The 19,643-nt window shown below is 39.4% G+C and overlaps 1 protein-coding gene across 5 annotated transcripts in view; it reads left to right on the top strand.

The window, feature by feature from the left end:
* CACNA2D3 (calcium voltage-gated channel auxiliary subunit alpha2delta 3) overlaps window positions 1–19,643 on the top strand; it is a 648,666-nt gene that overhangs the window by 294,786 nt on the left and 334,237 nt on the right. For all 5 annotated transcript variants that reach the window (XM_072989633.2, XM_072989631.2, XM_072989630.2 and 2 more), the window contains exons 6-8: window positions 5,481–5,612; window positions 9,699–9,759; window positions 9,989–10,139. In XM_072989633.2, coding sequence (XP_072845734.2) covers window positions 5,481–5,612; window positions 9,699–9,759; window positions 9,989–10,139 — 344 coding nt within the window. The remainder of the gene's footprint in view (window positions 1–5,480; window positions 5,613–9,698; window positions 9,760–9,988; window positions 10,140–19,643) is intronic.

The raw sequence follows: 19,643 nt of genomic DNA, 5'->3' as shown, positions 1-19,643 counted from the left end.
GATTGCTCTCTTTCAGTGCAGTGCAATACATTCTGCCATTCCACTCCTCAAGGTCAATAATATGGCAGCTCCTTTAATTGCTACATGCATTTGGATTGTTTCTTGTGAATTATATTTCAGATTCCTGTCAGTGTACCTGTTTGTCCACAGGCAGTATTTTATATTAAATATCAATAAAAAAAGAGCTGATCTCAGCTGTAGAAGTGGCATTAAAACAAATTGTACACTGCTGCAAATGTTTTATCAAAGGGATGGAAGAAGAAAACTGCGAATTTTACAGCAAAGGCTGTCAGCAGGAGGAAACATCTCTGCAAATTACAGAATACTTTCTCTGCTGGAAAAGTCATATGCATTCATACTGGGTTCTGATTCAGGGAATAAGGACCTCCCCCCCCCCCCAATTTATATTATATACAGCTTTCCCAAACAGTGTGCCTATATTTCATTTTCATAATGAAAGGATGCAAAGAGTGTTTTTTAAGTGAAGAGAAATTTACCTTTTCAGGTGGCGAGTTAAATAAGTTAAAGGACTGTGCTTTGCAGGGATACTAAACAATGAAATCTTCCTGTGTATTGGTCTAAGAGTGGGTGTGAATTTCTGTCAGAGATAAGGGTTTTAGTTCTGTCTTTCAGCCACCTCTGTTACCTATCCTGGAGGATAGAGTGCCATATTATGTGGGTACAGTACATAAAATGTGGTAAATCTAGGATCCACACTATAGTGCTTGACCTGGTATGTTTTCTGCACCATACTGTTATAGGAGTCTGATTCTACTTTATCTGCTATGGCTTCATCTTATGTAATTCTGCCAAAGTTCAGGGAAGTTCTGTGCTGTAATATAGGGAAGTGCAGCAGCAGTTTCTGGCATACACTTCTAAGTTCCTTGCTAAACTACAAATCTGAGGACTCCATAGAAGAGTGGCTATTATAGTTAAAATGGAATCAAACAGAATATGAACTGTTTTGTTCATATTCTAACTTCAAAAAAATGATTTGTTTGAAGAAGTAACATAAATCATCCTTCCCTATGTAACCTTAACTTGGCTTAAATTACATTACCTTAGCCGGATTGGAAAAATAAAAAGACACTGCTTTGCTTCAGCTCACACTGCTGTTGGCAAAAACAGGATTTTGTCTCTAGTATTAGGTGGTTTAATTTGCCATGCCCTATACATAAGTGTCAAATATTTGTTGGAAGTGTAAAGGACAAGAGGGAAGTTTTTACCACATGTAAAGAGGTGAAGCAGTTCTGGATAGTAGTACATACTTTGTTGCAAAACTATTGCTTTGTAATATTCCATTAAACCCAGAATTGTTTTTATTGAACATTATACCTGGCAACATAGATAAAACAAAGAGCTACCTAGTTATACATATAGTCACAGCAGACAAAATTCTCTATGCTAAGAATTGGAAGAAAGTGGAGATATCTAAACAAGAGGAGCTCTTGGAGAAGATTTGGGAAGTGGCACAGGAGAAGATTTATCAAAAGTGTTGAAAGACTGTCCAATACAAAAGGCAACTGAACAATGGGATTTACTATACAAATGGTTTGAGTCAATAGATAGAACTGGATAAACATAGAACTAAACTAATAGGTAACTGTAAGTAGAAATCTAGAAAGGCAATCAAACTATAGAAGGGCTAAAAATTGACAAGACATTGTAATGCGAAAAACAAGATTTTATGACAGTATATTGTATGTTCTCCTTCTCCCTTTTTTATCTCCCTTGTACCCTTTACCCCATCCCTAGTCTGAAATGTTTTTTTAAAGGAAGAGCATCTACTTGTAAATATAAATATTAAATGAAGGTGTATTTCAACGATATGTAGCTATATGTTTCACTACATACCTCCCCCGTGTTTTTCTTGATGAATGTTAGCACAGAAAACAATCCACCTCTTTTCTGCTCCATTTAACTCACCCCATTTAACCAAGTAATTTGAAATCAGTCATTATGATACAAGTGAAACTGCTGCGACCAGTCCTAGGGCTTGACATGTGTTTCCTCTGCTTTGCAAACTAATGTGTAAAGGTAATATTATTTGTTATAGCCATTTTTTTGCTGATTACCTTTAAAAGATTTGCTTACAGTGCTAAAAGAATCTAGTTCTTCTTTGCTAATATACTTATTCCTGAATCAAAGAAAAATTGCAACTGGGTTTTCGGTATGGATTGCTCCCTTCATGGTTAGTCCGGTGCTTGCACTATACAGTGGACCCTTGACTTACAGATGGCTTGACTTACAGACTTTTTGAGTTACAGACTTCTCTGGCCGCAAAATTTAGGTTTGACTTGCAGACTGAGATTTGACTTACAGACCAGAAAAAAACCAAAATGGAATAAAAACGGCCTGTTACGGGATTAATCGGTTTTCAATGCACTGTAGGTCAATGGAGACTTGACTTACAGACTTTTTGACTTGAGAACCGCCTTCCAATACGGATTAAGTTCTCAAGTCAAGACCCCACTGTATACCGACAGTTCTCATAGAAGATGAAAGATGGTAAAAGCATAGTGGACAAATGATATTTTGAAGCTCTCTATTGTATTTAAGGGAAGAAAAACTAGGACATAACTAGCCATTATGGCATCTGGGGCAAGTGACAGAATTGCCCACCCATTGTTCCATGAGGCATTGACACGACCCCAGCACCATTGGGAAAGGAGGAAAAAATGTGGTTTCCACTCAAAAGATATAGAAAGATTACATTGTCCAAAAGAGTGAGAGAGTGTGCAAGTGAATAGGGCTCAGAGGTGTATTCATTTATTTTCCTCACACATGCCAATAGATCCATCTCTTGACTTGGGTGCCCTTTAAATTTTAGTGGTCTACCTGCTCCACCCCTAATTACAGTGCAGATTCATTTCATCAAATTGTAGCAAACCTTTATACTTCTCTATGAAAGGATTTGTTGTTCTTTGCACTGCCCTGGATAGTATCCTCTGCTAGGAATATGAATCTCACTGTCTCCTTCTCTTGGAGGTAACAAAGAAAAATGTTCCTGTTTTCTCTCCCTACTGAGATTTCTAAGGAAAGATGATTTTTCCACAAAGTCTCACAGCAGATCTCACTGGATTTTGTGAAAGTAGTCATTGTTTTTCTGAGCAGAAAAAAAAGTCCTTCACAGAATGGCACAGTATTGTGTTTAATATTTTTTTCAGTATCACAATTCATTATATTTTTATCTGTTTTAAAATTTGTTCAAATGCTTTCTAAGCAGTTTTGAAATTTTTGAGCAGGAGAAAGGTAGGGAAAGAAAGAAAGAAAGTAGGGATTGCTTCTAGCTGCTACCAAAATGATGGTATTAGCAAAAGACTGTTAGATTTTCAAAAGGGTACACATACCTTCTCAGCTGCCTCACAAGTAAAGTTAACACAAGAATCTGGAAGTGTCCAGTCTTGTCTTTCTCCTCCTTTGAAATTCTTCTTGATTGGAATTTATTTTTCATACATTAAATACTAATGCTCAGAATTTTCTGTCATGGCTCTAGTTAACAGTCACTGGGAGTGAAACTGGCCAAATCCTACTACTACCCTGGCCAGGTTGTGGTTTGCTGGGATTTGTATTCCAAAAATTAACTTTCCTCATCTCTGTAAGAAACCATTATGTCGCAAAGCTCTCCTCTGGAACCTTCTAGAAGGTTCAGGCATTTTGGCAGGAGTTGCATCGACCTGTCCCTACAGTATAAACCCGAAGTTGCAACTACCATGGAGTTCAGTAAATTGATTCACACAACAAATGGAAGTGAGAACTGACACAGCTGAGCTTTATATGGGGACAAGGATGGGTTGTGTAAATGCACAGTTCATTTCTTGAAGAAACAGTTTAAACATAAGCCACTTGTGTTTCTTCATCATAAACTGTGTTCACCACGCATAGGGTTATGTGAATAGCAAGCTCTTCTACTGACAGACAGAGACACATGTCAGAGTAGGAGAGAAAATACAATTGTTCTGTCAAGAGCAGCAGCATTGGCCCTAGACTGCGTATTCAGATGGCAATGAGCTCTGTTCAGGTCAAAGCTCTTTGTCCTGTTGCCAATTCCCAGGAGAGCTGCCACGTAACTTCTGTAAGTCAGAAAGGGTGAGGCCCCACACAGCATGGAATGAATCTCTCCCCTCCCACTCCTGGTTTCCAATGAATTGCTGACATTTGGAGGAGGGGATGTGGAAGTTGATTCAGGCTGAGATACTGTCACATCATGGACTGGGTTCTGGAAATTATAGGACTCTCAAGAAAGGGATGCTGTGCTATTTGTTCAACATGTATTGTGTTAACCATAAGTCTGGTCAGTGAGTTCCTGAGAGAGTTCAGACATGAAATGGGCATTCCAATTTGGAAAGGAAGGGCAGGGAGGCAGAGTTCTAGCCTCACCTGCTGCCTGTTATTGTCTCTAACTGAAGAAGAACAGTCTGACAAGGAGATAGCCTGCTAGTTCTGAAGCCTCTTCATGATTTGAGAACCCTGATTTTCTAGGGTGCCCTGTCACAGAGAGGCATTCCATGTGTAGCAGAAGATTGCTTCTTCAGATAGTCCCTCTACCCATTGGAAAACCAAAAGACAGAGTGTGGGGCTAGAACTCTACTCATTCTTTCAGATCAACCATTTTTGTTTGATTGTCTGGGTAGGCTTTAAGATTATTCATTTGTGCTTCAGAAAGCTGCCTTTTTTCACCCATTTGGCACCCCTTCAGCTGCTGAAGCCTGAGACTTGCCAGCTTTTGAGGGGAAGTGTTATTCATGTACATTGGTTAAATAAATATAGGTGATATGCTAAATAAATGTTAATGTTATGGTAAATTACTTGCTACCAACAGCCAGTGGAACATGGCAGTTTAAGAGTGATGGGTTGGGACTTGGGAGACTGAGGTTCTAGCTTTCCTGTGGCATGACTCATTGAACTTGAGTCAGTCATTTTTTACCCCAGGCTAACTTACATCACAAGCTTGTGAGGTTAAAGTGGGGAAGAGGAGTTGCCTATACTACCTACAGGGCTCTGGAGAAAAAGTGGGACAAAATATCACTCATGAATAAACAAATATTTAAATGAAAAGGAGAGACTCAGCTCCATCTAATATACCCTTCTCTTTGGTCAGGTACCTCCATCATTAACAACCTCCTGCGAAGGAAGGATTTTTTAAAAGAGATAATTTTAGAGATAAAGGACTAGAATGGGACAAAGGCAACACTATTGCTATCCTGTAACTGCTTTGGCAAATCTACTGGTACACTGCAATTAAAAAGGCCTCCTTTGGTCACAATTCACCTTTCATCAAAAGGCTGTGGACGAGAATCAGAGAAAAAACTCTGCGGGTTGAGTCAGTTATGTAGGAAAACAGAGGGCTCCTCCCCCCCCCCGACTTTGTTTTTCAACACCATTTAGAGCAGATCACCTGCCAATGTGGCACAAGGTGGTTTTGGATAATAACTACAGTAGGCCATATTCCATTACCTTACCTTGTTCTCCTTTTTCAGATCCTGCTATAGTGAATGGAGTCTATTGGTCAGAATCACTAAACAAAGTGTTTGTTGACAACTTTGACCGTGACCCTTCTCTTATATGGCAATACTTCGGCAGTGCAAAGGGCTTTTTCAGACAATACCCAGGTAAGTTTAAACTGTTGTTTCCATTACATGTTAATTAACACCCCATCCAACTAATGATTGATTAGTTTACTTTGTAAACTAAAGAAGGAAGAAAAGGATTGGTCTAAATCTAAAGTGGGGAAATGTGCAATATAGAAAAGTACTTTCCTTTTGGATCAGAAAGCTGCTGCTTGAACAGAAGAGCCAAAATACTTTCCATGAAGGCCAGGAACTTTGACTTCAGTGACCCAGTGAAACAAATCTCTCCTGATGAAAAGTGGGTACTTGAAACCTCAGAATTACCAGAACTGAGGACTGCCGTCCAAAAAAGTAACATTCCCCATTTCCTTTCTTTACTTTCTTCCTTCGTTGTCTATTTATACTGAGAGATGAAAAGCACTTACATTAAGATAATGCTATGATGAGGGTGGGTGACAGAGAGAGTGAGAGAGAGAGAGGGAAATTTCCTTTAATAAGATGTAGCTGCTGCAGCAAAAGCGCTTTTCTTTCTGCTTTCCTTGGTTCATGCTGCATCAGAGAAATCCATTCCAAGTTTAAATTGTTCTAAGCTGAGGTTCCTACATATGCTCTAAGGCAGTCTAAGGAAGCAAACATTCTTATTTTTTCTGGGTGGAAACAGCTGAAACCCTTAGGATATCTTTCTGGCTGCGGCAGCAAGTGATGGTTTTTTAAAAAAAAAATAGAAAGGAAGTTTTAATTTTGCCTTGGAATTTAGAAGACATTAGTTACGGCTGTAGTAGTGCTGACTCTGCAGCTGTGGTAATAAAATCATATAACTAAAAATAATATTAAAACATAGTTTTAGAATACTTTAACTCTTTCCTTCTTTTCTTACAAAGAGTTAATATTATCACACCATGTCTGCTCTCAAATATTCATTTTTTCTAGCTATTATTGATTGGTGTTTACTGCAAGGTCTTAAAGTTATGATTTCTTAAGGTTTTTCATTTTGCAACTATTTGTCTTCATCAGAACATTTCCGTAGAGTTGCAGACATGCTTGGATTCAGATTTGTGCTTCCATAAACAGAAGGGCTCCTGTTCATGGGAGAAGATTGAGCTCCATCAGGTGCTCCCTCTGTGGGGATGGGGGAAGAATTCCTGTTGATTCCTGCAACAAACACCAAGTGGGAACAGATGGCAGAACAGATTTTCAGGAAGGACAATTTGCCTCATGGGATGTACAAAAGGGGTGCAAATGAATTTCTTCCCTTCTATCAGCATGAAAATTCCAAGTTTGAAATTCAGATTATGGATAGTCCAGATACAATATTTTGTTTGCTCTTCCCCCCACCCAAGCAAAAGTTCCCCAGAACTTTTGATAAGAGCTCTTACTTTCATTCTAGAGGTTTAATGTGCTACAGACATTTCGGTTTCCGTGTTCTGTCTTGGTAACCTAGAGAAGAGACACAGTTTCAAGGACCACCTCAGCCTGGAGTTCACTCAGTGATCATAGGCAAGCACAGTGACTTAACTTCATTTTAAGTTAGGGGTCTATCAGATGATCACATAGCTCACTATTTGGTTTGCTTTTGGTGCAGTTTGGCTCAGCCTGTTTCCCACCAACCGCATGCATTTTAAGTAAGCACAATCCATTCCACCCCTTTTGTGAGGTGTTCCGTTCCTTTCCGGAACAACATCAGGGTTGCAGTTTATTTGGTGTGATTGGAAGCACTCCTGCTTATCCTGTTCTGCAGTTCTGTGTGGTTGCTTAATTCACTCCCAAATAGAGCTGTGGGTGATCTACTCTTTGGTGACAACCCAATGACATATGCAATGGATTCTGACAGCAGAGAAACCCTCTCCTCTATTTTTCTCTTCTCGTATTTTAAACATTTAAAATATTCTCCTAAGTGACACAGAGCGATTTCAGATGGAAGGGAGTGTCCATATTAGGTTGACACTGCTGTGGCACTATGCCACTTATTAAGTTAAACAACAACAAAAAAGAAAAGTCACTGTGACCTACAGCTTGAGAATTGCGACAAAAGGCAGGGAAAGGGCCAGAGAAACAGGGTCAATGATTGAAAGGGGGAGAAATTGGAGCAATCTGAAGTGCTGTCTGGACCACACTTCCATTGACATAAGATCCAGCAGGCTTGTTCTGGTATAAGTGTACTTTACATGAAGATGAACAAGCTTTCAACCAGTAAGGAATTTCATAGAGTTTGGACAAATGATCTGGATTTGATCAGCATGTATTGACAGCCACCCAGAATTCATAGAATCATAGAAAAGTCCTCCTCTGGATAGAATCTTATTGGAATTTCTGGATAGAATCTTATTGGAATTTCACTTAGTGAATTTTTGATTCAGCGCTTCAAAATACTGTATATAGAATCTAGCTTTAGCAGTAATGCTACTCAAATAGCCTCCATTCAATAGAGAAAAGAACTACACCTGTATAATGCTGCTGCCTAAAGCTATTTTGATGGTGGGGCACTCACCACTCTGGTCCATGCACTTGTAGTCTCATGATTAGAATACTGTAATGCGCTCTACATGGGGCTTCCTTTGAGATTGATGCAGAAATTATAAATGACGCAGAATGTGGTGGCCAGACTTCTTACTGGGGTGAGAAAATGTCAGCATATCTTCCCTGCTCTGGCTGACCTATATTGGCTGCCCATTCGATTCCACATTGATTTCCAAGTATTAACAATGGTATATAAAGCCCTACATGGTTTAGGACCTCAATATCTGGTGTAACACCTTCTCCCACCTAAATCTATCCATATCACTTGTTCTAGCCAGGATGGGTCAAGGGGCCTAACACCAAGGGAGGCCTGGAGAAAAAGAACAAGAAACCAGGCCTTCTTGCCAGCGGCCTCTCATCAACAACCTACCCCCAGAAATATGCCTGCGTCCCTCGCTGGGTGTTTTTAAGAGCAAGCTCAAGACCTGGCTCTTTAGGCAGGCCTTCCCTCCTGTCATTATCTAATTTATTTTTGCCATCTTGTTGTTATATGGCTATTGTTTTATGAAATTGTTTTATGAATTTGCTGTTAGCCTCCCAGAGTAGACTTTGGTCTAGATGGGTGGGATATAAATTAAATTAAAATAAATAAATAAATAAATAAATAAATAAATAAATAAATAAATACATACATACATACATACATACATACATACATACATACATACATACATACATACATACATACATACATACATACATACATACTCTTAGTGAATTTCTGAGTCTTGTCATGACAAAACTGCCTCCTGAGACCCGGCTCTGTCAACAAGACTTTCTAGCTTGCTGTCACGAGGAGACCCCATTCTTTATTGTCTGGTTGACTCAGTGATAGATGCATGTTTTTCTGTGTGGGAAACTGCCAAATTCTGGATGGCTTCTGCATATGAATTGTAACAATTCTGTGCACCCTAGTGTTTTGTTTTTTTTCACTTACACAGAAATTGTTATCATCCTGTACCACTTGATATTTCTTTTATTAAAATTGACAACAAAACCTTTCGAGAAATATTACAATTTTTTTCTGTGAGATTTCATGGGGATGGGTTGGAGGTGTGTACAGTATGTGCAGAAAAAATTGCTTACAAAGGTGAAAGACTGTAAGACTGAAAACTCTACATTAGCAACATACCTCTGTTGGAACAAGTGGTTTGCATCTCAGCATCTAGACTCACAGCCTATGAGTAATGCAATTAGATATGATGACACTAATCATTATAACAGCACTGGCAGGTTGAACTTAGCAAGACCTTTCACAGTGTTACCAGTTCCTGTGATCTAAAACGTGAGTAGCCAAATAACTGCATTTGCTGTATTGGACACCTCATGATATTGGCACAAGCCAATGAACTTCATTCTAAAGACAACTAAATGGAGGGCGGTTTCTACTACAAGGTCATCACAGTTACCATCTTATACAAGGACAAAGAATTACAAGACAGTTGTGCAGTTAACTGGATAAAAGTGCCACAGAACACTGTAAGATGTTCAATGAAACACACTCTGTGCTGCAACACAATCTGGTCAAGGAATAAAAATATCACATTGAACTTTCAAATATCAAATTATATGTTTGAATTTTCTATAATGTAACTTTTTTCTCTTCTCCAGGAATTAAATGGGAGCCTGATGAAAATGGAGTCATTGCATTTGACTGCAGAAATCGAAAATGGTAGGCCATGTTCACCCATTAAGAGTTTTAATTAGCTAAATAGCTAGAATCCCAGAAAATGGATAGGTCCCTTTTTGGAGTACAGCTCCCAGACCTCTCTCAGGCAGCATGACCAGTAGCCACAATAGCTGGACGATTCTATTATTTGAAGCCTATAAAATGAACTTTTCCAAACTCTGTAAAATTTTGTAAGACCAATTTGAGTGCTTTTCCCCCCCTGTTGATCTAGGTACATTCAAGCAGCTACCTCTCCAAAAGATGTTGTTATTTTAGTGGATGTCAGTGGCAGCATGAAAGGCCTGCGCTTGACAATTGCGAAGCAGACTGTGTCATCCATTTTGGACACTCTTGGAGATGATGATTTTTTCAACATCATTGCGGTGAGTATTTTAATGCTTCTCTTCATTTCATCTGACATTTTATCATCTTCCCCCAAACCTGGTGCACTTCAATATTTCAAGGTTCTAATCAGCAAATTCTGGATCTGAATACCAGAATCTGAAGTTAGCTGAACCTAATGAATGGCTCCTCAAGGGTAAGTTGGTTTTAGAAGATTCTAGTGTTACTGGTTTCAAAGTGCAACAGATTTTAGGTGTGACTTATCCAAGGGAATTTGTAATACAGTCCCTTGAATGGAGTGGTGCTTTTTAAAAGAAGTTTGGGGAGAATGTATTTATAAATTTAAAAATGCAAAATAAAAAGCAAAAAAAAGCAAAGTGTGCTGCTTATATATCACCCCATTGCGCTTCAAGCACTCTCTGGGTGGTTTACAATTATGCAGGCTACACATTGCCCCCCCCCCAGCAAGCTGGGTACTCATTTTACTGACCTCTAAAGGATAGAAGGCTGAGTCAACCTTGAGCCGGCTACCTGGGATTGAACCCCATGTCATGAGCACAGTTTTAGCTGCAGTACAGCTGTTTAACCACTGTGCCACAAGGCTCTTGAAATAAAATCTTCAAGTGAAAATTCATTGATTATGATCATCCCACAAATAACAAGGTATAGGCTTGAGAGTCACCAGATTTGTCAGATTTATGACAAATAGTAGATATAATTGTCTCTCTCTTCCCCCCCCCAAAAAAAGCAACTTTACTAAATCTACCTTTTGTTCTAACTGGTACCAACTCTAACTACCAACTTCCATAATAATACAGGAAACATACCATACTTTTAGGACTGCACTATAAATAAATAAGAACATATCTATTTACCTAGGTGCATGCTTATAACATTTAAAAGGAAGCGCAGAATTTTGAACACATTTTTTCTTCTCTGTGTCAGCTTAGGAATTGTAAACATTTTCTAAACTAGAATTTTTTAGAAACTGTGTGCATTTGTCACATGCTTATAACTAGGAATGGAGGCTTTGTATTTCCATCCCGGGGGATATGAATATGAAGCTCAGCACCACATGTGCCACTGTGGCCCATTTCCACCCCCCTGGGACCAGCCCAGTCCACTCACTAGGTTCCTAGCAGTGTGTGCATCTGACAACTGGGACATTGCACCAATTGTGGACATAGTCCTGACAGCACTGCCCTGCCTCTTCCCACAGCCGACCACTCTGGTGAGGAGGTGGGAAGATGAGCACCTGAGCAGAGAGACTTGTTTTCCCATCTCAGCATTAGAGCGGTTAGCTGTGGGAAGAGGCAGAGCAGTGCCAGTGGGACTACGTCTGTGATTGGCACAATGTCGCCGCCATTGGATACTTGTGCTGCAGGGAGCCCTGTGAGTGGACTGGGCTGGTTCGGGGGGCGGGAACGGACTGGCATGGCACCTGTGGTGCTGAGCTTCATGTTTGTATCCCCCAGGATATGAATATGAAGCTCCCATGTCTTCTTCTAATGTATGCTCTAGAGGTCACACACATTACCCAGTGTATTATAACCTGGTGTGTTGTAACCTGTTTGTGCTGAGTTGAGTGCAGTTTGTTCTGTGCATGGTTCTTCCTGTAGCTCACATACTGGGGATATTCACTTAAACCTTTCTGGAAGTGGAAAGCTCCCTTGTTGTCAACAGAGTGATCTCCATTTTGTATAACTACAAGCCAGTAATCATGGCGAGGAAACATGGAATACTCCACCCGTGGAGCCATTACACTTTGCAGTTGCTAATAGGATACTGGCTGGTTTAGTTTGGCTGCTGGATTCCATGTAAATATGGTATATTTGTATTTAGAGATAAGAGTCATTTAACAAGGAAATTATTAATCTGTAATTACTCTCTCTGTTCTCATTATGATGAAAAACCTACATAATAAGGAAACATGATTACCTTCTCTAACAGGAAAGGTTCATTGTTATTAATCTTATTAATCCGTATCTTTATTTATCATTTTTGCTGCTTCTTATTCATCTGAAATTGTTCACTATGTTACTGTTACCAGAAACATATAATAAGAAAGCTTAATTGCTTGCTCGGTCAGGGAAGGGGTTTTTTATTGTCCTCCAGTGAACTGTGAGGAATTGACATATTCCAAATAAGTGTTGAGGCCCAAATATGTAAACCTCATACTTAAGAGAGTTGTGCCCAATGGTATCTCCTCTGCTGAGACAAGGTTCTTTAATTAAGCAAGGAGTCGTGTGCATGGAAAGTGGGACAGGGAGTGATTTTTGTGGATCGCCCCCCACAGCCACTAGTAGAGTTGTGCATTCCCTCTCCAAATTCTGCAGAAAAGATTTGGGACTCCCTCAGAATATAGGAGAAGATGGTGCAGTGGGCTGCAATGAAAGATTTGGTGAAAAGCACCTGCTGTTAATTTCTACGTCCAGAAGAAATTACTACATCAGTGTCTTTCATCAAGAAGATTCAACTGAAAATAATTCACAATATTGATGTTTTATTCACTCAGGAACATTTCCCACAAGTGTCAAATTAAGAAATACATTCCCATTAGTGGCTCACAATCTGAAGATAGAGACCTACATCAGAATTTTGGGATGAACAGCCCTACTCTAGCTGCAAGCTGCCTATAGTAATTTTGTGATGTGAAAAACCTTGTGTTTTTAGAGAGAACAGAAAAAAGCAAATTTCTAGAGAGGGCATTTTTAAAAGGAGTTTCTGGCAGCTGTCTCCCCATGCCAGAAGTTGAAGGTGTGACTCTGGCCTGCCAGTCCTGTGCTCTACTCAGCTACAGGCCAGAGGCATTTAATAAGAGTTTGCTGTTTCACTGTCACTTGAACTTCCCCTTAACAATGTAGTTGTTGTGTCCTCCCCCTGGACTCCTTATCCTGCTTTTTCTTTCTGAAATTCCATCTCATTTCATGTATGTCACATGATTTTTTGGTAACCCTTGCAGAGAATTACGTCTGTAATTCTCATTGACAGTCATGGGAGCTATGGTCAGTACACATGACTGTAATTAAAAATTCAATTAACTTTAAAACTATATGACTGAGTACTGAAAAAATTATTTCAGTGATATGATTACAAAAGTTATTTGCCTAATGTATATTGGGTTCATTTCATCCTCCAATAATTTCCTTTCTAAATATATCCATGAATAAATGGCACACAAAACTGTAACACAGGCCTTCTCGAAGAATAAATATAAAAAAAGATAAAGTAAAAAAAGAAAATCATTGTCGCTTTCATGAGTAACTTATTGCAAAATCTATCTAAAATTGATGGACTAGATGATTGAATTACAAAAAGAACTGTTAAACAATGCACTTGATTTTCTGCAGTCTAAGTTAAAATATAAGGGCAGATCATCAGTGCATGAAGAGAGATGTCTGTAGTAAGAACAGTATTTTTCCAGTTTTGCTTTGATGTAAAATTCTAAGTCAAGCGTTAAATTAATAATATTGCCATGAAAACAAGAGTGCTAATTCCATCTGGGTCTAAGGAGCATGGTTTTGCAGAAATAAAAGCTCTACGTTAATTTGAAAGTACACTAGTTGGGATAAAATATTTCAGATCAGTTTATGTTTTTCAGATGTACCATAGGAACATGTGAATGTGGAAGAGGTGTTTTTTTTTTAATGACATCAAACAAATAGAAACTTTGTTCCATGATCTGGAAGAGGAGGAACAATGGAGAAGAATAATTCAGGACCAATACCCTTGCTTAGTTTAAATTCATTGCTATGGAGTTTATAGCTGTTTTATAATATTTTATTTATTTATTTATTTATTTATTTATTTATTTTATTTATATCCCGCCTATCTGGTCGTGTGAGGACCACTCTAGGCGGCTAACAACATTAAAAGATAATACAATAAATATATGTATAAAAACAATTTACATAACAGAAATACTGAGCAGAATGGAAAAGCTAAAGGAGAGGGGGGGGAAAAGGGCATCAGGAATTATCTGATGGGAAGGCCTGCCTAAACATCCATGTTTTTAATTGATTCTTAAAAATACCCAGCGAGGGAGCCACGTGAATCTCAGGAGGTAGGTTGTTCCAGAGGCGAGGAGCCACCGCCAAGAAGGCCCGATTTCTTGCCTTCTCCTTCCGGGCCTCCCTCGGCGTTAGGCTCCTCAGCCTCACCTCCTAGCTCGCATGAGTGACACGGGTAGATCTTGGTGGGAGAAGGCGTTCCCCCAAGTATCGAGGTCCTAAACCGTTTAGCATCAACACTTTGAAGTCGATACGGAATCGGATGGGCAGCCAATGCAATGCGGCTCTGAGAGCTCATCGTTGTAGGTTCCCTGGAGTACTGGCCAGAGACACTGCATATATGTTGCTCAGCTGAAGCAGATGGTTCAATTTGCCTTCCTGGTTTAGAGTGGAAGAATTAATATGGAAGGAAGATCTTTCGGTAGATTACCTCCTTTGGACACAAGAGAACAAAGATTTGATATTAGCAAACTGGTTCATCCCAGTTCATAAAGGTGGCAGCACATGTGCTGCTGCTCCCTTTCCCTGCCTCCTCAGCGGATTCAGCCACTCACCAGGCCCAGCTTGCTTGCTTTTCTTCACCTCCTGGGCTCATCTCCCAGTCATGAGCAAGAGCACAGATTTCTCTGCCCTGCCTTTTTATCTGAGTGGGAGATCAGCCAAGAGGGCAGGACAGAGAAGCTTTGGCTGAGATCCTTTAGAATGGCATTTTAACCAGCTGAAGAGGAGAGTAATCTAGAGAGCCCAGTGTGCTCAGTATATGTTCTTTGTGATTTGGCATCTGTACCAGGGTCTAGTGAAAAAGTGAGGAAACAAGGGACTGCATAGGTCAGGGGCAGAAGAGAAGACAGGAGGGGCCAAAACAAGAAGCCACAGTCAAGAAGTGATAGATACAATAGTTGTGGATTGTCAAAACTCAGTGAAAATGAAATACAGTTCCTTAGTATGTGCATTGTGCCAAGGCATGGGGAGAAAAAAGAAGGAAAGTGGACAAAAAAGAGGTGGGAAAAACACAGAGAGCATACATTTCATTATAAAACATCCAAGAGCTGTAAGCATCAATAATTCTTTTATCTGACATGAATAATACCACAAAGCTCTTTACTAGATTTCTCTAGTTTTATTTTGATTTTTGCATTTGGTAGTGCCTTCAAAGCTTAGTGCTAAATGGTAGAATAGACATTTTAAATACACAGAGAGGGAGGGGAAGCAAAATTACACCTATATTGGTTTAGTTTTAAAAAATAAAGTATGGAAGGCAAATACAAGTGTGAAGAATGATGTAGTGGTAAAAAGGAATAAGGCATTTGTACTGCCAAATAGAATGTATTTGTTTAATTCATTTAATCTGTGCTCCAAAACAGCCTATGTAAACATTTCACAGGTATACTCTGAGAATTTTGTTTTAGATCTTTCTTTTTTTACTTTTAACACCTGTCTTTATAAAATCCATAGACTGCTCTTTAATTTTCTCTGAAGTAAAAAAAATCACTTTTAAGAACTTAGTGCAAGAAAGATAAATCCAGTGATGCATGTATTCATTTCTCTATGTATGTGTGTATGCAGGACCAGAGCTACCACTAGGCAGACCTGAGAGGGGTGCAAAACTTACCTCAGAGGGTTGCAGAACAGACTGGGGGGGGGGGCAGAACAGAACTCAGAGGAGCGCAGAACTGACCTGAGAGAGGCACAGTTTTCTACAGACTAGTTTCTTGAAAAAAAAACTAACTGAAAAATTATATTTTAGAATTTTAAGATAAATATCACAACAGTGCTATGTAATAGAATTATTTATAAAGTCATTTTTCCCTATATACTGCAAACCAGGGGTCATTTCATAGCAAAATGGCTGCTGGTACTCTCATTAGCATAACTCATTTGCATATATCACCCCTGGTAGTAATGGAAGTAAGCAAAAAACCACTGGGTAAGTAAAAACAAATAAGCACTTTCAGAGTTGCCAGTACTGTGTACCCTTGAGTCCCCCCCCCCGAGGTGACCCCTGCTACACCCCCTATTTCTTACAAATGTCCCATTGACACCAGCCCCTGTGATCTACTTCCTGGGATTATAAGTAATCAGGGCTAATGGACAGGCAGCAGTGAGGGAGAAAATTTTGGTGAAGATCCTGCAGCTTCCCTCTCTTACTTAGCTTTTAGTCTATTTTAAGCTACATTCCCCCAGTTATAGCTGGGGACAAACATCTTTTGAGCAAAAATTCTATCTTGTGTCCTCCGACCTGGAAGATCTACTAATCTTTTGCTCATGCCTCTTCTTAAAAAATCCCAAGTTCTGTGTGCCAGACCAACACCACCTAGTGCAAATTAGAGGGAACTATGGTTTCATTTTCAGTGTGGCAACTCTGCAAGGCCTCTATTCAGCTGAACGTACTTGCTTGAATGGTGTTCCCAATGACATATACAACCTAGCAGATACTATAAAGCAGAAAATTTTAGAAAATATAAACTCAGTCAAATACTATTCAGTTAGTCATACTGAGCAAATGACAATGATTGTATGTTTTGTCCATGTGATCAAACTATCAAACACTGAGATGTCCAAACATGAGGTTATGATAAAAGAACATTTCTTGGGATTTGTTCCACTAAAGGACACTACAGGTACCTTTATGACAGAAACTCTTCTTGCACAGCTTGAGCAAATGGCATTACCAATTGAGGATATGCGTGCTCAGAGTTGTGATAATTGGAGTAACATGAAAGGCAAAGAAAATGTCATACTGAGCGAATGACAATGATTGTACGTTTTGTCAATGTGATCAAACCATCAGATATTGAGATGTCCAAACCTAAGGTTATGATAAAAACTCTAATTATTTCTCTGCATTGACTCAGCATTGGCAAATTCTAACTAGCTATGCACGTATCGAGCATAACTGTTAAGCAACTGAGTCAAACGAGATGGGAGAGTGCTTTGGCAACTATATCAGTTGAACATGCCAAAGTATCAGCTATTGACCTGAAGGATTCAGTAACAAAATTTGCAGAAGAAAAGGCACGCAAAATGAAATTTTGATGTGGCAAAAATAGAAACATTTAAGAGACGTTACATTTCATAGGATTGTTCAAGATGATTTGTGTGCTAAAACTGTTTTGTATCTGAGAAAGAAATTTGAAGACTGTTTGATTACTTGTTCTCTCAATTTTTTAAAATAAAATTTTCACAATTTCAGCTTTTGTACTTTCTGTTTTTCTGACAATTTGTCTGTTCTTGAAAATTTGTTGCCCCCTCCCAGCAGTTAGTCTTGCCTAGGGCACAAAAAAGCCTGGCACCGCCCCTGTGTGTATGTCACTTCCCTTTTGGACTCATTGGGAGAGTTGATTGTTGTTGTTTTTAATGTTTGTTCCTGAACTCCACTTTCTCTAAGTGGAGTTCAGGAAACATTTTAGTATAAATGTCCCTATATCTTCCTTTGAAAAACAAAGAATGTTTTCCAGATAGATCCTCCCACTGGTGTTTCTCAAATAACCTTGCTTAACAGCAGCAACAACGAAATTATTACTGCATCTCTTAGCTACTAAGTAGTGCTCAATGCAGCTTACAATTATAAAACATAATAAAAATGACAATGAAAACATGTACATACTGTAAAATAATTAAAATCAAATAAAATTAACAAGACAATTTAAAAAGTTAAAATCATCTTAATACATCATGAAAAGTGAGTTTTAAGATGTACCTTGAGATGCTGGCTAAAAACAGCAACATTGGAAAGTATTCACAGCTCTCATTAAACTAGACTATGTACATAGGTTGCACAAAAAGTGGACTCAAAACCCAAAGTTACTTGTTGGACTAAACCTTCCAGAATCTCTAGCTCACAAAGCTGCTCGCCTTGTTGGCTAAGGCTTCTGGGAGCTAAAATTAAAAAGAAAACTTTGCTAAGCTTTGCTCCAAACACAGTCACACTAAACTTAAAGAGATGACTATCTGGATTCAGATGGCATTATTAATTTCAGATTAGTATTCAGTAACAGTTGACATCGCTCAAATTAAACATCCTTGCGGGTGTGCCAGTGTAATTAATTAAGGATTGTCAGAGAACACTGAACTGTCCACATGAGCGATGGAGACAGATGTCCAATGTGGAGCATGTTGCAAGCGGACTGGGAGTTTAGACAAGGGGAGCAGGTGAGAGAGCTCTGCTTAATTGAAACGTGTACACAACAGAATGAGAATCGGGAGCGCTTATGGGCAATGTCACTTGTAATAAGAGCAAAACTGTGTGCATGCATTGCCACCCTATTCCACCTCTTCACCCCTGCATTTTGCTCTTATAGATGGTGAAAAGAGTTATTTGGTAGCTTTCTTATTAATTTTTGGCTTGCTATTCTTTTGTCCCTTACTGTGGAAGACGACTTATCAGGCCTGAATGTTTATTTTTTTTATTTATATCCCGCCTATCTAGTCAATTAAGACCACTCTAGGCGTATAAATACACTCTGTGTATAAATGAAAAAATATTGGAGGAGGGGGAAGTTGCATTTATTGTGAGACTGGACGAAGAATGCTCTTACCATTTGTAGAAGTTTGACTTCTTCACTTTGCCTAGTAGGCCAGTGTTCAAAGTTTAGCTGTAAGAGAAAGGATGAGGAACAATCTGTCCCTTGAACTGTTTTTGCCTACAGTTCTCAGCACTCCTATCTAGCATGGCTAAAAGAATCGTGGGAGTCTAGAAGAAGAGGAGAAGGAGAAGAATCACAGGAGTTGTAGTTGGAAATATTTGGAGTTCTACAGCTTCCACCACCCTGTTAAAATATGTTTATTCATGGGCCTTTGGTTCATCTCCTATAATAACAAACACCTCTCCTCCCCTTTTATGGGTTCTATATACTGACGTCCCTCAATATCTGCCGATTCTACTCCTGCCCCAGTTGGGAGCCCCTTTTAGTGACATATACCATTGAAAATACCTAGCATACTCCAGAAGCAGATTTCCAGAGATAACAGAGGGGAAAGGGAGGTAGGAAAGCTCTCTTCCCTGAATATAAACTCTGATGCATCCAGAGATGGAAAGCTGGGATCCACAACAGGGTGTAACATTTAAATCAAAGTTTGGAAACACTACCTTTATGGACTATGTGTGTGTGTTTAGTCGTTTAGTCGTGTCCGACTCTTCGTGACCCCATGGACCAGAGCACGCCAGGCCCTCCTGTCTTCTACTGCCTCCCGGAGTTGTGTCAGGTTCATGTTGGTTGCTTCGCAGACACTGTCCAGCCATCTCATCCTTGGTCGTCCCCTTCTCCTCTTGCCATCACACCTTCCTAACATCAAGGTTTTTTCCAAGGACTCTTTTCTTCTCATGAGATGGCCAAAGTACTGGAGCCTCAGCTTCAGGATCTGTCCTTCCAGTGAGCACTCAGGGTTGATTTCCTTTAGTATTGATAGGTTTGTTCTCCTTGCAGTCCAGGGGATTCTCAAGAGCCTCCTCCAGCACCACAATTCAAAGGCATCAATTCTTCGGCGGTCTGCTTTCTTTATGGTCCAGCTCTCACTTCCATACATCACGACAGG

This window comes from Pogona vitticeps, chromosome 2, assembly GCF_051106095.1.
Source record: "Pogona vitticeps strain Pit_001003342236 chromosome 2, PviZW2.1, whole genome shotgun sequence".
Classification (NCBI taxonomy): Eukaryota; Metazoa; Chordata; class Lepidosauria; order Squamata; family Agamidae; genus Pogona; species Pogona vitticeps.
The sequence above is the reverse complement of the archived record's forward strand: the minus strand, read 5'-3'. Positions and strand labels throughout refer to the sequence as shown.